Here is a 14,756-nt window from a genome sequence, read left to right on the forward strand (position 1 = left end):
CCTCTGACATAGCTTATCCCTTGACATAATGGCTGCTCGTCATTCCCGCAGACTCTTGCGACCTTTGCTTTATACTTCGGCTGCAGCGGCTGCAGGAGCTGGTGTTCTGTACATCTCCTACCGTCCCCGCAACATCCCTGGCTCGGAAGCTCCTGCCGTACCACCGCCTGGCTATCACGAGGGAAAACTTGTTCCTCCGAGCTTTCCCTCAATTAAGTCGCGTCTGGAACAGATTCAGGATTTGAAGCGCAGTTCCAGTGGTGATGATTCAGATGTGTATGACCTCCTTGTTATCGGTGCTGGCGCCACTGGGTCAGGTATCGCCTTGGACGCAGCGACACGAGGTTTAAAGGTGGCGGTTGTCGAAAGAGACGACTTCAGTTCTGGGACAAGTAGTAAGAGCACGAAACTGGTCCACGGCGGCGTCCGCTACCTGGAAAAGGCTGTATGGGAACTGGATTACAACCAGTCAGTTTTATGAATAATTTTAAAAAGTGAGACATGCTATAGGATGGAAACTGACTTCCCACATAGGTACAAACTTGTCAAGGAAGCCTTAAGGGAGCGCAAATACTTTTTGAACACTGCTCCTCACCTCTCCAGCTGGCTTCCTATCATGGTTCCCGTTCAGAAGTGGTGGCAAGCTCCCTATTTCTGGGCTGGTACCAAGTTTTATGACTACTTGGCTGGGTCAGAGGGAATTGAGAGCTCCTATTTCCTGCCTAAAAGCAAGGCTATTGATGCCTTTCCTATGTTGAGAAAAGATAATATGATTGGTGCCATGGTTTACTACGGTATGTTCTTCATTAGGAACGCTGCTTGTTGAATTTATCAACACTTTAGCATTACTGATAGCATATACAGATGGCGCTCACAACGACTCTCGAATGAACGTGTCTCTTGCGATGACAGCTGCATTGTATGGAAGCACTGTTGTGAATCACATGCAGGTCACTGGCCTCACCAAAGATGCCTCGGGCAAGCTGAACGGGGCACGAGTGAAAGATATCATACCAGGAAAGAATGGACAAGAGGAAGGAGAATTTACTATACGGGCCAAAGGCATTATCAATGCGACCGGTCCCTTCACTGACTCCATCAGGAAGATGGACGAACCTGACGTGAAAGAAATTGTTGCACCTAGTTCTGGGGTTCATGTTATATTACCTGGATATTATAGTCCTTCGAACATGGGTCTCATTGACCCATCCACGTCCGATGGCCGTGTTATCTTCTTCCTTCCATGGCAGGGTAACACAATTGCTGGGACTACTGATCAACCTACCGAAATCACGACTCAACCTGAGCCGTCTGAAAAGGACATCAACTGGATTCTATCAGAAGTCCGTGGCTACATAGCCCCTGATATCAACGTTGAGCGGAGTGATGTGCTGGCAGCATGGTCTGGTATTCGACCTTTGGTTCGTGATCCTAAAGTGAAGAGCTCCGAAGCTTTGGTTCGCAACCATCTTATTACTGTTTCTCCGTCCGGGCTGTTGACATGTGCGGGAGGGAAATGGACGACTTACCGCCAAATGGCAGAAGAAGCTGTAGACGAGGCGATTGGTGTTTTCAATCTTAAGCCTCGGCATGTCTCCCAGGTTCCAGATATTAGTGGTGTTGGAGGCAGCGGCTTGGTGGCTGATGGTGCCGTTCTTGACGGGTCTTGTCAGACACACCAGGTTCGCTTGATTGGAGCCCACGGCTATTCTAAAACGCTATTCATCAACCTCATTCAACATTTTGGTCTTGAGACTGATGTGGCCCAGCATCTAACACAATCATATGGTGATCGCGCTTGGCAGGTAGCAGCTTTGTCTTCACCGACGAACGCCCGCTTTCCTGTTCGCGGCCAACGTATTTCTACGTTATACCCCTTTATCGATGGCGAGGTTCGCTATGCTGTTCGCCATGAATATGCTCAAACTGCCGTTGATGTCATTGCTCGCAGAACTCGATTGGCATTCCTCAACGCTGAGGCAGCACTTGAAGCCCTTCCCAGTATCATTGATTTGATGAGCGAGGAACTCAATTGGGATAACAAAAGAAAAGACCTCGAGTGGAAAGAGAGTGTTGGCTTCCTTGCATCAATGGGGCTTCCCAAGAACTTCCTTGGATTGTCTAGGGCCCAGGTCGAGGCGGGCAAAGTGAAGCAGGTGGATTCTGCGGAGCACCAAGCGTCCTCTAGGACTGGTAAGTAAAGAAGATGCCCCCGAGGGAATGGGTTTCATAATACTAACCAATCTCTTAGATCCCCCCGCAGATGTGCTCAATAGTGATCTCCACCCCGAGACTTCTGTGGCTTCTGAAGCATCAAGTCGCTTGATAAGTTCAGAATCGGTTGCAAACAAATAGAATATCATGATATATAGAGTGGGTGTGCATAAGTGTATAATAAGGCCGTCATAATGGAAGAATATGTACAATGATTATGTTTAATGTGCATCTCAGATCTGTCTATGAGCGTTTCAAGTCGTCGCGCCATGGGTTGACCATGGAGAACAATCCTCCGAGAGATAGACACCCCGAAACAGTAGCCGAGTTTTCGCATGCTCTCTCTAAAGCTCTTCGTTCGGTAGCCATATGCTGATGAGCACTAATACAGTGAAAGTCCTCGTGGGACATTACACATGCATACTCGAGTTTTCTGTCGTCCTTTCTTCCGTATTCTATACTCTCGGGTTGCCTCGAAGGTCAGTCCAAGCGTATCAATTGTCACCGGCCAGTTTCATCAGCATAGCTGATTTGGGATACCATCCTGACACTAAGACTGAGGTATATACCCTCTGTCTCGCATCCTCACACCTCTGATGCGATTTTGCTACGAGTGGTTTGATATGCCGAGAACGTCGAGTAGACTGAGTGAAGCAAGGATCCCCACATCAATCGTTCTCTTTTTCTATTTGGCCTGATCTTTGAGATTCCATCCTCCCTGATTTAGCCGAACAGGTTTTTTCTGCTATTAGGGTATCTCTATCGACTCGCTATCAGACACTTATATAAGAGTACGTGATCGAGAGTATAGTCTGGCTGACTGAACACCAAGAACGGATTGTAAACGTCTAGATGCCCTAGGGACCTCAAAACAGGGCACCAGCGTACCTGTAGCATTTATGTATGTAGTTGTATATAGTATGTGCATTTATTCATAATACTGAGTTCTAGTCTAAGGTCCAGAAACAGAAAGGTAGACTGGGTAATCCCCAAGTCTCCGTACAGCCCAGTCAATTGAAAAAGCTACGGAATGCAGCTCACGCTAGGAGATACCTTCTGATTAGGTCATAACAGTCATATCCGATGACAAGGAAGAATACAGCTCAAAATAGCTAGTAGTAGTAGATATCCAGGGATACTATAGTCTCTAAGCTTAGGGCCACAGTACCTGAAGACAAAGGTCCTTTAAAGCAGTAAAATACTGAAGGATTAAAATACGAAAGAGGAAAATCTATATCTTCGGGATCAGACTACTAGTCGATAATCCGAGTATTTACTATGTACTCTGTATATGAAAGTATCATATTTAGTAGATAGTAGTATGGTGGAACCCTGTAAATAGATTTAAATGGCTGATGTATCGTGTATTGCTGTCTGTATTTTGTATACTTGGTCATATTTTACATGTCCGGAAGCTACTTTGCCCTTTGTCTACGCTTTACGCACTTAGTTTCCGTTAGGAAACAGACTAGTTAAATAAGATCACGGGGATGGATTTCAGTGCCATTAAGAACTCTGTGTGTATACTTACATGATTGTATGACTATATACAGATACTTAGAGTGTGTATTAGATCAAAGGTTTGGTGACTTCCCCAACAAAGTATGACCGTGTAGAAAGATGCCTTCTTTAATGGGTTACATGGAGAGTATTTCTATGTTCCAACAGACCCTAACAGGGTCCTTCATATTCTTGTCTCATATCCCCGTAACCACACAAACCTTACTCCTCGAGCTACATGTAGACTTTTGATATTTGTATGGATAGGGATCGACTGGTACCAGAAAATCCCCTGCACTCTGGGACATTTCCAACGGTCTATTTTAACAATCAAATCGAGTGCATTTCTTTCTTAAAAGAAACATATGGTTCAAGGTGCCACATATAACATATTTTTTATCCTACTTTGGACGAATGTACACATATGTATACCTTTCCGTACTAGAGATAACCAGGATGAGGAGCATGGCTGTAAAGTATCGATGGCTATTAGAATAGTTGAAAACTAGTGGTGTAAAAAGAGAGGGGGATGTGGTGCCGAGACGCGGTGAATCTCACTCAAACCAAATGTATAAAAATTTGGTTTTCGCCATATGTAGCTTAGCTAGTTAGACATTGGGTTGGAGTTGCGAGCTTGTCGATTGAATGAGGCAGCGGGTCGCAATAAGAGGGAAAGTCAGAGTACGACAAGCCATGAAAGCAAACGGCAAAAGGGCGATGAGGAAGGTATTATGGCTCAACCACCCCCGATGCAGGCAATAAATGGCTAGGTATCAACCTTTCAGCCGCTCGGTTATCTATTAATCGATTCATACCGGATTTACGGGGTAGATCCGTAACCTATCCTTAAGCGCAATCGACAGGTACCGCCAGAACCTGTCCAATCCGGGGAACTCAAGATGCAACGATTCCCTTAAAAAAATACGTCGATCTCCGCTATTTTTATGACTCCCAAAGTAATCGCATGCCTCTCTCTATGCGCGGTCAAATCGTAACCAGGCGCGGGTATCATTGGTCCTCCAACCAGAATAGGAAAAGGAAAAGGTACAGAAAATCTATCATGCCACTCTGACGGCTGCATCTTTGCTTGACCCTGATATACAGAACAACCTGCTTTGTTCTGCGAAATGGACTTGTTTTAAGCTTCCACATGCAGTTGAGCCGGAGCTGTGCCGAAGGTATTGACATGTCACTTCAGTCCAGACCCGAGTCATTTCCTCGATAATTGTTCCAAAACCGCGCCACTGCTCCTCGAGTGACAAGCGAACCCTGAAAACGGGCGATAAAATAGTTGAAGAGAGCGAATTCATCTGGGGTAAACACGTAAGTGTCCGGCTCGCTCTGTACCCTTCGCCACAACTCGGTGACGGCATTATCAAGGATGACGCGGTCGTTATCATTCTCTTCACAGTTCCTGGCTCGTTCCAAAGATCGTAGGACGTTTGGTCGCATTACAGGAGGAGGAGTGGAATTGGCCATTTGGAGTTTAGTTCTTGTGATGGGCTGTTTGGTGTTGTTATCCGTAAAGAGTTTCATAGGAAAGGTTTCTTTTTTTTTTAAAAAAAAAAAGTGCAAAAAATAAAACAAAATAAATATGTAAATAATAAAAGAATATAAAATAAGTAGAAATCGACACAGAAACAGCCCAGATACTAACTACCATGGGGGGGAGGCAAAGGGGAAATATTTCCATCAACCGCCCCTCCCTCCAACCCCCAAAAAAAAGAAAAGAAAAAAGAAAAAAGAAAGGTAGAAAATTCACTTTTTGGAAAGCCCCGAGCCTTTTCAATTTAACACACTAGGTGGAGCACAAGGGTGTGGATCGCATTTCCTACGAGTGACAAAGATGAACACAGCTACTTTGCTGGCATTGCAGAGAATAGTTGTGAATTAATCTATCCTGTATTTGTTCTTAATTTGTCGTTAGCCCTCTTCCTTTCCTATCTATCTCAAGCCAAAACAGATCATATCAGGGTCATGGTAGGATATTTGCAAATACATCTATACCAAGGCTATTCAAAGATCACTTTTGTCGAGATTTTGCAAAAGGAGATGCTGAGTAGATTACAAGTATAAATGCTTGTTGTGAAAGTGCCTTACTTTATTCCCCCATCTCTCACACATACACACACACACACACACACACACACACACACACATATATATATATATATCTATATATACTCTCTCTTTCTCACTTTTTATTCCCCCCCTTCCTGTTTAACTTTTACCTGGTTTTATCTGAGAGAGACCAGTTCCGAAGAGCCATGTGGTAGGTGGGGTTTTGTACGGGCTCACCCGTTATAGTGCTAGTACTTACTTCTTGGCGTAACGGTTTCTTCTCTTGTTGGGAAAGGATCTGATTCGGACTCCACAGTAGGGTTTAACGGGACTTTAAGTGCAGCACAATGGTCTGCTAAGGTGTCTCTCGACTAGTGGTTACAAATTAATTAGTTATGCATTTATGGTCTTCAGCTGTGACCAACAACCTGAGTACAGCCGAGGCTTACATGGAACGAATAATAGTAGGAAGTTGCACTTCCTCTATATTTGCACTTACAGTTGCTCCTTTCTATAATAGAACAAGTTATATCAAGATAATGGTTGTTTAGGTTAACTACGTAACGCGTGGTCGAATATGGCAGCAAGAGCTTGAATCTGGCCTCCCCCCAACCTCTCTCTCTCTCTCTCTCTCTCTCTCTCTCTCTCTCTCTCTCTGTGTGTGTGTGTGTGTGTGTGTGTGTGTGTGTGTGTGTGTGTGTGTTTTTGTGTATTTTTGTGTATTTTTGTGTGCGCGAGTGCTACGGCACTGCGAGTCACTTAACAGCCTTCCGCTGACTACCAAGGCGTCACGGAATATCCACCTAGACCCCACTTTTCTCATACACACGGGTAAGTCATCTGTCTAAATGGCCAAAAAAAAAAAAGAAAGGGGGACCACCAATGCCAGAATATTTGATAGCAGCATATTTTGGTAACAGACACTCTGCTCCGAAGTAGTCTACCTGAGTCCAACATTTCAGACTTAATTGAATGAGAATATGACAAATAACTACTTGTTGACATGTCTGTGTTGTGTAATTACTGCGGTATACAACAACATATGCAGCGTTTTATCCTATTTATATCGCTGCAATTATAAGGAAATAGGCAAAAAGGTGTTTGCTTTTTAGGATAACTGTTTATTTGCCCTATGATCTGCAGGCTTGCAGATATAATTCCTGCACTCAGTTGCAAGTGGGACAGCAACTTGAAGCCAGTCGGACTCGGGTTCTAGCTTGAAACTACTACAGACATGGCTCGATATTTACAAATGTCCTCGATTCTGAGGTCCCCTTTAGGTATATGACATGGTAAAATTGCCTACCTAGCAATTGAGCTGGCCCACTGGAAGATTGCTCCTACTTTGCTACTCTCTCGTTTCACATTGATGATACACATACAAATATACATTTAGGAAACAACTTATAGCCACTATATAAACTACAAAACGTGATCTATCACGACTAATTTCCAAGCTTGCTCATGACCTATGGTGGGTTATGTAAATATAATACTACATATACACATCCCTCTCTTTCTCTTTCTCAGTCGAGAATGACTATTTGCCTAAGAAAATTCAGATTTGTGATGCTGTATAGAACTTTAACACATATATTGGGGGTGTTTTATACTAAGGGATAATATAGAGAATCCCATGAGCCCAGTAGCTCTCACATGCACATACACGCGTGGGTGTTATTTCATCAAAGCATAACCTTGTACAGAGTACGGAGTACATGGATACGCGTTCCCGACCAAAAGTCGTAATACACCCAGAATAAATGACTAATCTATATATGTATAACTACATTCATAAGAGGTTCCCCACAAAATCAACTAGAAGAAAATCTACACCCCACTTTCCAATACACCCTCCGGTATTCACAATTTGACAGTTGAATCTGAACATTTCTTGATTATTGTCGCTTGACTGAGGTTCCCTTAGGAGAGATAATCGCAGCAGTATGGTATACTACTTTACATCGAATGTGGTTGAGCCATCCGCTTTTATCTATGTAGGGAAAGATAAATTTGAGAGTATGACCGCTATATTCCAAGCTCAAGGAAATGGCACAAGTCTGACAATAATTGAACTAGATGAGAATCTTATAAAATATGGTTTAGAGAAGGATGTTTGGTAATATCACAGTATTTCGACCCTCTTTGTGGCCGTGTGTGCTAACAGTCGCTGGTCTTGGTGATACAGGGTTCGTTATCATCACATCTACACAGAAAAGCCCCCTGAACGCGGCCTAACTTTGTGACCAGTTTCATGTTGATAACCTGTCCAGTGCACATGTCTATCTCCGTCTCCGTGATGGCGAATCATGGGACAATATCCCACAACCCCTTCTGGAAGACTGCGCACAGCTTACAAAGGCGAATTCTATTGAGGGTGAACTATCTTTCTATTCATAATTCATGCATTGTGCTGCTACCAATACGTAGTCAGCTAACTTACGGGCCAGGGAATAAAAAAGACAACATCACGGTCATCTATACACCATGGTCGAACTTGATGAAAGATGGGTCTATGGCTACTGGCCAAGTCTCGTTTCACAATCCCAAGTTGGTGCGCAAAGTTTTCGTACGAGAAAGGGAAAATGTTATAGTCAACCGGCTTAATAAAACCCGCGTGGAAAAATTTCCTGATCTCATGGCAGAGAAAGAGGAGTCTTTGAAAAAGAAGCAGAGAGAGGAAAGGAAGACCAGAGAAGAGCTGCGAGCAAGAGAAAAACAAGAAAAGAGGGAAAGGGAACAGTTGAAGTGGCATAAAGAGCATGCCTACGATGATCTGATGAGCGAGGAAAACATCGAGGCAAGCAGCAATCAAGATCGGGATCCTGACTTCCTTGATGACTTCATGTGATCACAAAAATCCACTTTCCGTGGGAAACCGTCTTGTGGATTTATCAAACCAATCTTTCCACTTCCATATCGGCTTAGGCATAGTACTGGACGCCTGAGAGTATTCTCACTTTGATCACCGGTTCTACCTGGCTTCTCATCGAAAGCCAAAGCAAACTCTGCTTATTTTATTTTATTTTTCTGCTTTTAGTTGTATATATCCTTTTTGATTTATTAGCGATCCTGTTGGCTATAACTGGTTCAATAATATCCTTTATGGTAAGTTTTTCATGTTCTGTTTCTTTAACCTTTGGTCTTGGAAGCGTACTACGTGGTGCTTAGATGCCAATAGCTAATGGGAAAAATTGGAAATTACTTGAACCCAATGACACAAACTTGACTTCATACCACAAAGTAGTAACATACATATTGGAAGACACATTTTCTTGCTTCCGCTAAGTCTGTGGTGCTTTTGCAGCTCAATGTATTTGAGGTACCCCGTAGTTAGTAGTATGTTGTTATATGTACATAAGCGAGGTTCGGGAGTTAGCGAATAACTACGACCGCGCTAAAGGAAGTTGACAGCTATGGTCTTGATCTCGTAACCACGCCCGAGTGGCCGCCATCTTCGACTTAAGAGACGTAACATATCCCGAAAATTCCATAAAAAGAAAGAGAGAGAAAAAAATGCACGAAGGTACGCATTTGTCGAGGAGCAGCTCCCATACTCTTCGTTGTGCCGTTCTTACAAATCACTCTTGACCAGACAGCAACCCGAGAAACAAGAGGAAGAACAAGGGCTCTGCAAAGAACGGGGAAGTCAATAACAAGGATGTTGAAAAGCAGCAGGACACGTCTGCAACGCCATGGGAGGAGGGATCATCCGACTTGCTTAACTCAAGGGTGGGTTGTCTTACTAATTACTCTGCCCGGCGATTGCTGATAACAGAGACCAGGTCGTGCCCAAGTCGACCGAGGAGACAGTTACGGATAATCAGACCCACATGAGTGAAGACGGGAGCGCTTCCAATGATGGTATAAAAAATGACTCCTGTAACCAGCGGCAAGCAGTACCCCTATATGGAGAAAAGGAGGACTTTCGCAGTATGGCCAAATCACCCCCCGATGCACTCCAGTCGAAAGAACGGTTCGACGCTCTTGTACGGGATCGGGATTCACTACGTGCTGAGGTGACGGACATGCGGAGGTCTTTAGAAGAAATACAATCTAAGCATCAAGCGGACATGGAAGCTCTACAGCACAAACTGAATAATGCCGAGGACAAAAAGGAACACGCAGAATCACAGTTCCAGAAGCTATTGGAGCGTGTCAATACGATCAAGTCGCAGCTAGGTGAAAGACTCAAGGAAGATGCTGTGCGTCCGTTCACAAAAACCCGAGCCGTTGCTCTATAGCTAACTTTTTGATAGGAGGAACTTGCTCAAGCTAGATTAAAAATAGAGGAGCTGGAAGAACAAAACTCAGCGTTGAAAGAGAATTTTCAGGTAAAGTGCTCTGAACTGGCAGAGCTCTCGGAAGCGAATGAACACAAGTCGAACGAGATCTCAACATTACGAGACAGGACGAACTTGTCACAGCAGAACTGGCTGAAGGAGAAGGAGGAATTACTTGAGCAACAATCATATCTTCAATCCGAATTCGAGCAAGCTAAGGAGGCCATGCACAATTGGGAAGTTCTTGCTATGGAAGAGCGGTCTATCAGGGAAACCCTAGGCGAGAAAGTTGTAGACCTTGAGGAGCAGCTTGCTAGCCTCAAAGATACCTATGAAAGAACATCCGATGAGCGCGATTCTCAATTAGCCGCTGTAGACGGGTTACAGCGAGCCCTGCAGGAAATCCAGACAGGTAGGTAAACCCTTACATATAAATTGTCATGGATGAAAGGTTTAACCTATCCCCAGCTCGCAAAAAAGAACTTCGTGAGCTCGTGGAGAGCTCTACCGCTCAACTTGAAGAGCTAAAACAGGCCCTTCATTCTGCAGAGAAAAAGGCGTTGGATGCTGATAAAGTTCTCCGAAGTGCTCAGAAAGAATTGGAGCGAGTGAGGCCGTTTGAGAAAGAAGTAAAGGAAAAGAACCTCCTCATTGGCAAACTCAGACATGAGGCGGTGACGCTGAACGATCACTTGACCAAGGCCTTGAGGTTTCTCAAGAAAGGGAAGCCCGAGGACAACGTTGACAGGCACGTCGAGACTCACCATACAAGAGAAGCTCCACAGTAGCTTTTTTGACATCTGCTGACTATTCCTGTTAGGCATATTGTTACAAACCACTTTCTGCATTTTCTTACTCTTGATCGGTCAGACCCAAAAAAATTTCAGATATTGCAACTTATTGCAGCTCTTCTAGGTTGGACAGATGGTATGTGATGTTATTTTTTTTGTTTCCCCTCCCTCGGAGCCGAGAGTTGACAATCGGCATCAGAACAGCGTGAACAGGCCGGTCTAGCACGCCCAGGAACCTCAAGTACCTCTAACAAGTTTAGAGTCCCAAGTACACCTATCCATCGTACCCCTAGCACCCCAACGCTGGCTACTGAATTCTTAGATAATGGGAACTCAAACAAGGAGTCGTTGGCAGAGCTTTGGTCCAACTTTCTCGAGCAGGAATCTCAGGCTGCGCAGGAATATACACAACCAAAGCCTTGAAAGCTGTAGGTATCTAGAAGACAGCCGATACACATCCGTTGCTGCTCACATATACTGTGTCAAGGGCTTGTTAGTAGTATAGTCCTCCGTGAACTATATGATAAGCAGGACCTTATCAGAACTTGTACTTCTAATTATTTGTTTATGACCGAGTTTACATGCAACTGAATGAAAGCAGTCGGTTCCTGTTTGTGGTGTTTGCCGTAGATCTGTGGTCACCGCCTTTACATAATTTATCAGAGTCAAAATGCGGCAGTTCTTGAGGTGTCTCCTAGGCTTCGTTTCCAGCTTTTCCTGTCTATGCAAGGCGTTTTAAAGTCTCGTTTAACCTTGCATTCTTATAGTGGACGTTTCCAGTTGTTCACTCGCCGCTCAACTTTGAAAATGTCAACCAGTGCTGGTGCGAATCCCGTTAGCGCATACCACTCAACGCGGTGAACTAACCAGGATACTGACCTGTATATAGTGCAAAAGTTTCGCCCAGTAGTGGTATCGGGCCCCTCTGGTGCTGGGAAATCAACTCTACTAAAACGACTGTTTGCTGAATATCCCGATACCTTTGGGTTTTCTGTTTCGCGTCCGTCCTGAATCTTTTTGGTTTTTCAACGACAATTCTGTCTCGCTTTTCTATAAGCTAACCATTGCTTATCGAGTGCAGACACCACCAGAGCTCCACGGCCGGGCGAGCAGCATGGGCGCGAATATTATTTCACAACCAAAGCGGACTTCCTGGACCTTGTGAGCAAAAACGGGTTCATTGAACATGCGCAGTTTGGAGGGAACCACTATGGTACCAGTGTCCAGGCCGTGAAAGATATTGCAGAGAGGGGTAGGATTTGTATCCTCGACATTGAGATGGAGGTAATTGATTCCATATGTTTCCACGGACCTCAAAACACATAAGCTTCACGGAGGATGAACACTAGGCCGAGAATGTCGTACTGATGGCCTTAATTTAACAGGGCGTGAAGCAAGTGAAGCGTACGGACCTGAACGCTCGCTTTATGTTTCTCGCACCGCCGTCGGTTGAAGAACTAGAACGGAGATTGCGAGGTAGAGACACCGAGTCCGAAGAGAGCTTGAGGTGAGTTACATCGAAAGGGTCGCATATTTTCTGTTATATGCGAGAAGGTATTGACCGCAACTTCAACAGTAAACGCTTAGCACAGGCCAAAAATGAACTCGAGTATGCCAAGGAGCCTGGCGCACATGACAAGCTAGTTGTCAATGATGATTTGGAAAAAGCCTATGCTGAGTTGAGGGACTGGATTGTCGACAATGGTAAATTTGGCGCCTAGCAATAATCAACCAATTTACGGGGTAAAAATCTGTGCTGTGCAAGTTATGTCATGATTGACAAGATATTGCAGGATTGGCAACGTCATGGACGGTGATTGATCCTATTGTTTATAAGGCATTATTCAGCAGAACTTTTGGGTTGTATCAACTGTATTTCCCTCGTGGTGTGATGATTAAGGAATTTAAGTACATGAGGCAATAAAAATGATGCTAGCACTATCATTGCTAGCCGCTTTCTGATCCGCAATAACAATCTCAATCGTAGAAAACGGAATAAAGGCACTCGCTTCCCGTGCTGGGAGATAGCAAAATAAGCAACGAAGCCAAGAGCGAATCAGAAGTTAAAAGAATATCTGTAAGAACATGCTGGTATAAAAGTAAAGTTATGTATGAAGTAAAAGGAAAGGTGAAGGGATGCTCGACACTGCCCCTAAGTTGTCTGCGTGTGCACCCATGTATGTAAACAGCTGGCATGGACGGCTTGCTCCATAGAGCATTGAGATTTATCCTTGACGCTCTCGTGCGCCGTTAATAGCCATTCATGGTCATCCGCTGAGAGTTGCGGCTGAGCTCCCTATCGGCTGAGGGACTGATGGGCCGACTCCCACCACTGTGACCTCCCGCTGCACTGCTCTCCTTCAGAGCAAGAAGCTGCTTAGCACGGAAGGTCTCATAGTGGATTTGGCTTGTTGTCTCAATGAGATCCTGGAGATGGGTGCGAGTGAGGAAGTTTCTCAGGTATACAAATTCGCAGTGATTCTCATCCTCCACATTGATAACACCCCAGCGGTTCTGTCGACCGCGAACCTGTTGACCATTGACAACTATAGTTCTCTCACTGCCAACCACGGCAAATGGAATGATGTCCTGCTTATATATCAGGGGCTGATTGAGTACACGAATTAGAGAGGTGCAGACCTTGATTTGAACATTGACCGCGCGCTCCTCGTCATCGAGCTCGTCGTTATCATACGGGTACATCTTCAGGTTGTGAAAAGCAAACTCCTCCTTGATTCTTTCCTTGAACGCCTGACGTTCCTCGAGAGTAAGTGAATCGGCCTTGGCAATTACAGGAACAACATTGACGACATCAGATAACTTCTTTAAAACGACGATGTCAATGGGCTTGAGGCTAGAGTATAGTCAGCTTGGCCATATCTCGCCAATTCCAGAGGCTTCGGATCTTACGCATGGCCGGATGGTTGAATGAAGAACAAGCAGCAGTGAATACGGGTATCTTGAATATAACGGTCACGCTGAGCGGTAAGCTCCTTTCGAAGGTACGCGGAGTGTTGATCCTTGATGTATTTGACAATAGGGTCCCAGCTAGTAAGGCATTAGCTTAACGCGAACATGAGAAGAACGTCATATACCATCTATCATTATTAACCTGATCCCCGTATCCAGGGGTGTCAACGATGTTTAGCCTGAGACGTACGCCGTTTTCCTCAATTACTAGTTGCCGAATATTAACGGGGTACCTTGCGTATAAATGGGGGACGTTGACTTACTGTGGGAGACGGTCTGAATTTCTGTGGTCGAGCGCACAGGTTCATTAGGGGTCAGACGACCCTTCGAGTCAATCAAGTGGGAAGCAAAGATAGTGTTAATCAAAGTAGACTTTCCAAGACCCGTCTGGCCTTTCCCAACAGTCAGTTTGACGGTCAATGGTTTTCTATACACAAGTAGGTCAGGGAGCCCCTACCAACACACATCACGTTAAACTGAAAGCCGCGTTTGAGGAGCTTCCTTTCAATCTGGGAGGTGATGCTGTCGAAACCGACATGGCTGCGAGGGAAAACGGTAGCCGGGGTGGCCGAGGTCGAGGTAGTAGTGGTAGCCATGGTGGAGAGAACGAGGGTTCCCTGGGGTTCTCTTCAATGAGCGATCAATGGGGGTGAGGTGAGTGACGACTGGAAGATCAAACACGAGTTAGACTACTAAAGAGGTCTACTGCTTGAAAGATGAGCTTCTACCCCCAGGTGGCTAGTTTGACTAGAGATGGAGAGATGCAGGCCATCACCGGTATGGGCCCCTTTAATTGTTGTTGCGCTCTCAGGGGAGCCACTAGTCTGCTTCGGGATTAGGTCAATCTCCGGACCAAAGTCAGCAATGTCGGCGGGTAGCTTCACTTTCCAGCGGTATAATTTTTTGATATCAGATACGCCCAATTCCCTTCAATTAC

At 44.9% G+C, this 14,756-nt stretch overlaps 6 protein-coding genes across 6 annotated transcripts; 4 read left to right on the forward strand and 2 right to left on the reverse strand.

The window, feature by feature from the left end:
• Positions 1–28: 28 nt before the first annotated feature.
• On the forward strand, positions 29–2,355 carry BDV38DRAFT_284146 (glycerol-3-phosphate dehydrogenase GUT2; the record flags this gene model as incomplete). The annotated part of the gene is made up of 4 exons (XM_032060203.1): positions 29–468; positions 535–794; positions 865–2,193; positions 2,252–2,355. 4 exons carry the CDS (start codon positions 29–31, stop codon positions 2,353–2,355), a joined length of 2,133 nt encoding a protein of 710 aa, XP_031912205.1.
• A 2,553-nt stretch (positions 2,356–4,908) lies between these two features.
• BDV38DRAFT_284147 (uncharacterized protein) lies at positions 4,909–5,250 on the reverse strand (the record flags this gene model as incomplete). The annotated part of the gene is made up of 1 exon (XM_032060204.1): positions 4,909–5,250. One exon carries the CDS (start codon positions 5,248–5,250, stop codon positions 4,909–4,911), a length of 342 nt encoding a protein of 113 aa, XP_031912206.1.
• Positions 5,251–7,631: 2,381 nt separating this feature from the next.
• BDV38DRAFT_250037 (putative DUF814 domain protein) lies at positions 7,632–8,923 on the forward strand. Its single transcript, XM_032054916.1, has 4 exons — positions 7,632–7,794; positions 7,855–7,894; positions 8,025–8,152; positions 8,226–8,923. The coding sequence occupies exons 1-4, from the start codon at positions 7,722–7,724 to the stop codon at positions 8,624–8,626; spliced, it is 642 nt and encodes a 213-aa protein (XP_031912207.1). The 5' UTR covers positions 7,632–7,721; the 3' UTR covers positions 8,627–8,923.
• Positions 8,924–8,979: 56 nt separating this feature from the next.
• BDV38DRAFT_250042 (putative Golgi matrix protein) lies at positions 8,980–11,548 on the forward strand. Its single transcript, XM_032054917.1, has 6 exons — positions 8,980–9,507; positions 9,561–9,980; positions 10,035–10,470; positions 10,527–10,806; positions 10,879–10,985; positions 11,049–11,548. The coding sequence occupies exons 2-6, from the start codon at positions 9,609–9,611 to the stop codon at positions 11,270–11,272; spliced, it is 1,419 nt and encodes a 472-aa protein (XP_031912208.1). The 5' UTR covers positions 8,980–9,507; positions 9,561–9,608; the 3' UTR covers positions 11,273–11,548.
• On the forward strand, positions 11,549–12,704 carry BDV38DRAFT_250053 (guanylate kinase). The gene is made up of 5 exons (XM_032054918.1): positions 11,549–11,672; positions 11,739–11,849; positions 11,931–12,133; positions 12,235–12,356; positions 12,426–12,704. Exons 1-5 carry the CDS (start codon positions 11,573–11,575, stop codon positions 12,568–12,570), a joined length of 681 nt encoding a protein of 226 aa, XP_031912209.1. The 5' UTR covers positions 11,549–11,572; the 3' UTR covers positions 12,571–12,704.
• Positions 12,705–14,568, reverse strand: aspD (septin aspD). The gene is made up of 6 exons (XM_032054919.1): positions 14,277–14,568; positions 14,083–14,211; positions 13,945–14,026; positions 13,760–13,897; positions 13,490–13,703; positions 12,705–13,438 (listed from the first exon to the last, which is right to left on the reverse strand). Exons 1-6 carry the CDS (start codon positions 14,413–14,415, stop codon positions 13,100–13,102), a joined length of 1,041 nt encoding a protein of 346 aa, XP_031912210.1. The 5' UTR covers positions 14,416–14,568; the 3' UTR covers positions 12,705–13,099.
• Positions 14,569–14,756: the final 188 nt, after the last annotated feature.

Source organism: Aspergillus pseudotamarii, assembly GCF_009193445.1.
Source record: "Aspergillus pseudotamarii strain CBS 117625 unplaced genomic scaffold BDV38scaffold_36, whole genome shotgun sequence".
NCBI lineage: Eukaryota > Fungi > Ascomycota > Eurotiomycetes > Eurotiales > Aspergillaceae > Aspergillus > Aspergillus pseudotamarii.

Coding starts and splice junctions, on each gene's coding strand:
- aspD (XM_032054919.1), bottom strand. CDS start 14,415: ATGGCTACCACTACTACCTCGACCTCGGCCACCCCGGCTACCGTTTTC. Junction 13,898..13,944: donor CAGGTTAATAATGATAGATG/GTATATGACGTT, acceptor ATGCCTTACTAG/CTGGGACCCTATTGTCAAAT. Junction 13,439..13,489: donor CGGTCAATGTTCAAATCAAG/GTCTGCACCTCT, acceptor ATATATAAGCAG/GACATCATTCCATTTGCCGT.
- BDV38DRAFT_250037 (XM_032054916.1), top strand. CDS start 7,722: ATGGTATACTACTTTACATCGAATGTGGTTGAGCCATCCGCTTTTATC. Junction 7,795..7,854: donor AGGGAAAGATAAATTTGAGA/GTATGACCGCTA, acceptor TAATTGAACTAG/ATGAGAATCTTATAAAATAT. Junction 7,895..8,024: donor GGTTTAGAGAAGGATGTTTG/GTAATATCACAG, acceptor ACTTTGTGACCA/GTTTCATGTTGATAACCTGT.
- BDV38DRAFT_250053 (XM_032054918.1), top strand. CDS start 11,573: ATGCAAGGCGTTTTAAAGTCTCGTTTAACCTTGCATTCTTATAGTGGA. Junction 12,134..12,234: donor TCCTCGACATTGAGATGGAG/GTAATTGATTCC, acceptor TTAATTTAACAG/GGCGTGAAGCAAGTGAAGCG. Junction 12,357..12,425: donor GAGTCCGAAGAGAGCTTGAG/GTGAGTTACATC, acceptor CAACTTCAACAG/TAAACGCTTAGCACAGGCCA.
- BDV38DRAFT_250042 (XM_032054917.1), top strand. CDS start 9,609: ATGAGTGAAGACGGGAGCGCTTCCAATGATGGTATAAAAAATGACTCC. Junction 9,981..10,034: donor AAAGACTCAAGGAAGATGCT/GTGCGTCCGTTC, acceptor ACTTTTTGATAG/GAGGAACTTGCTCAAGCTAG. Junction 10,986..11,048: donor TCTTCTAGGTTGGACAGATG/GTATGTGATGTT, acceptor AATCGGCATCAG/AACAGCGTGAACAGGCCGGT.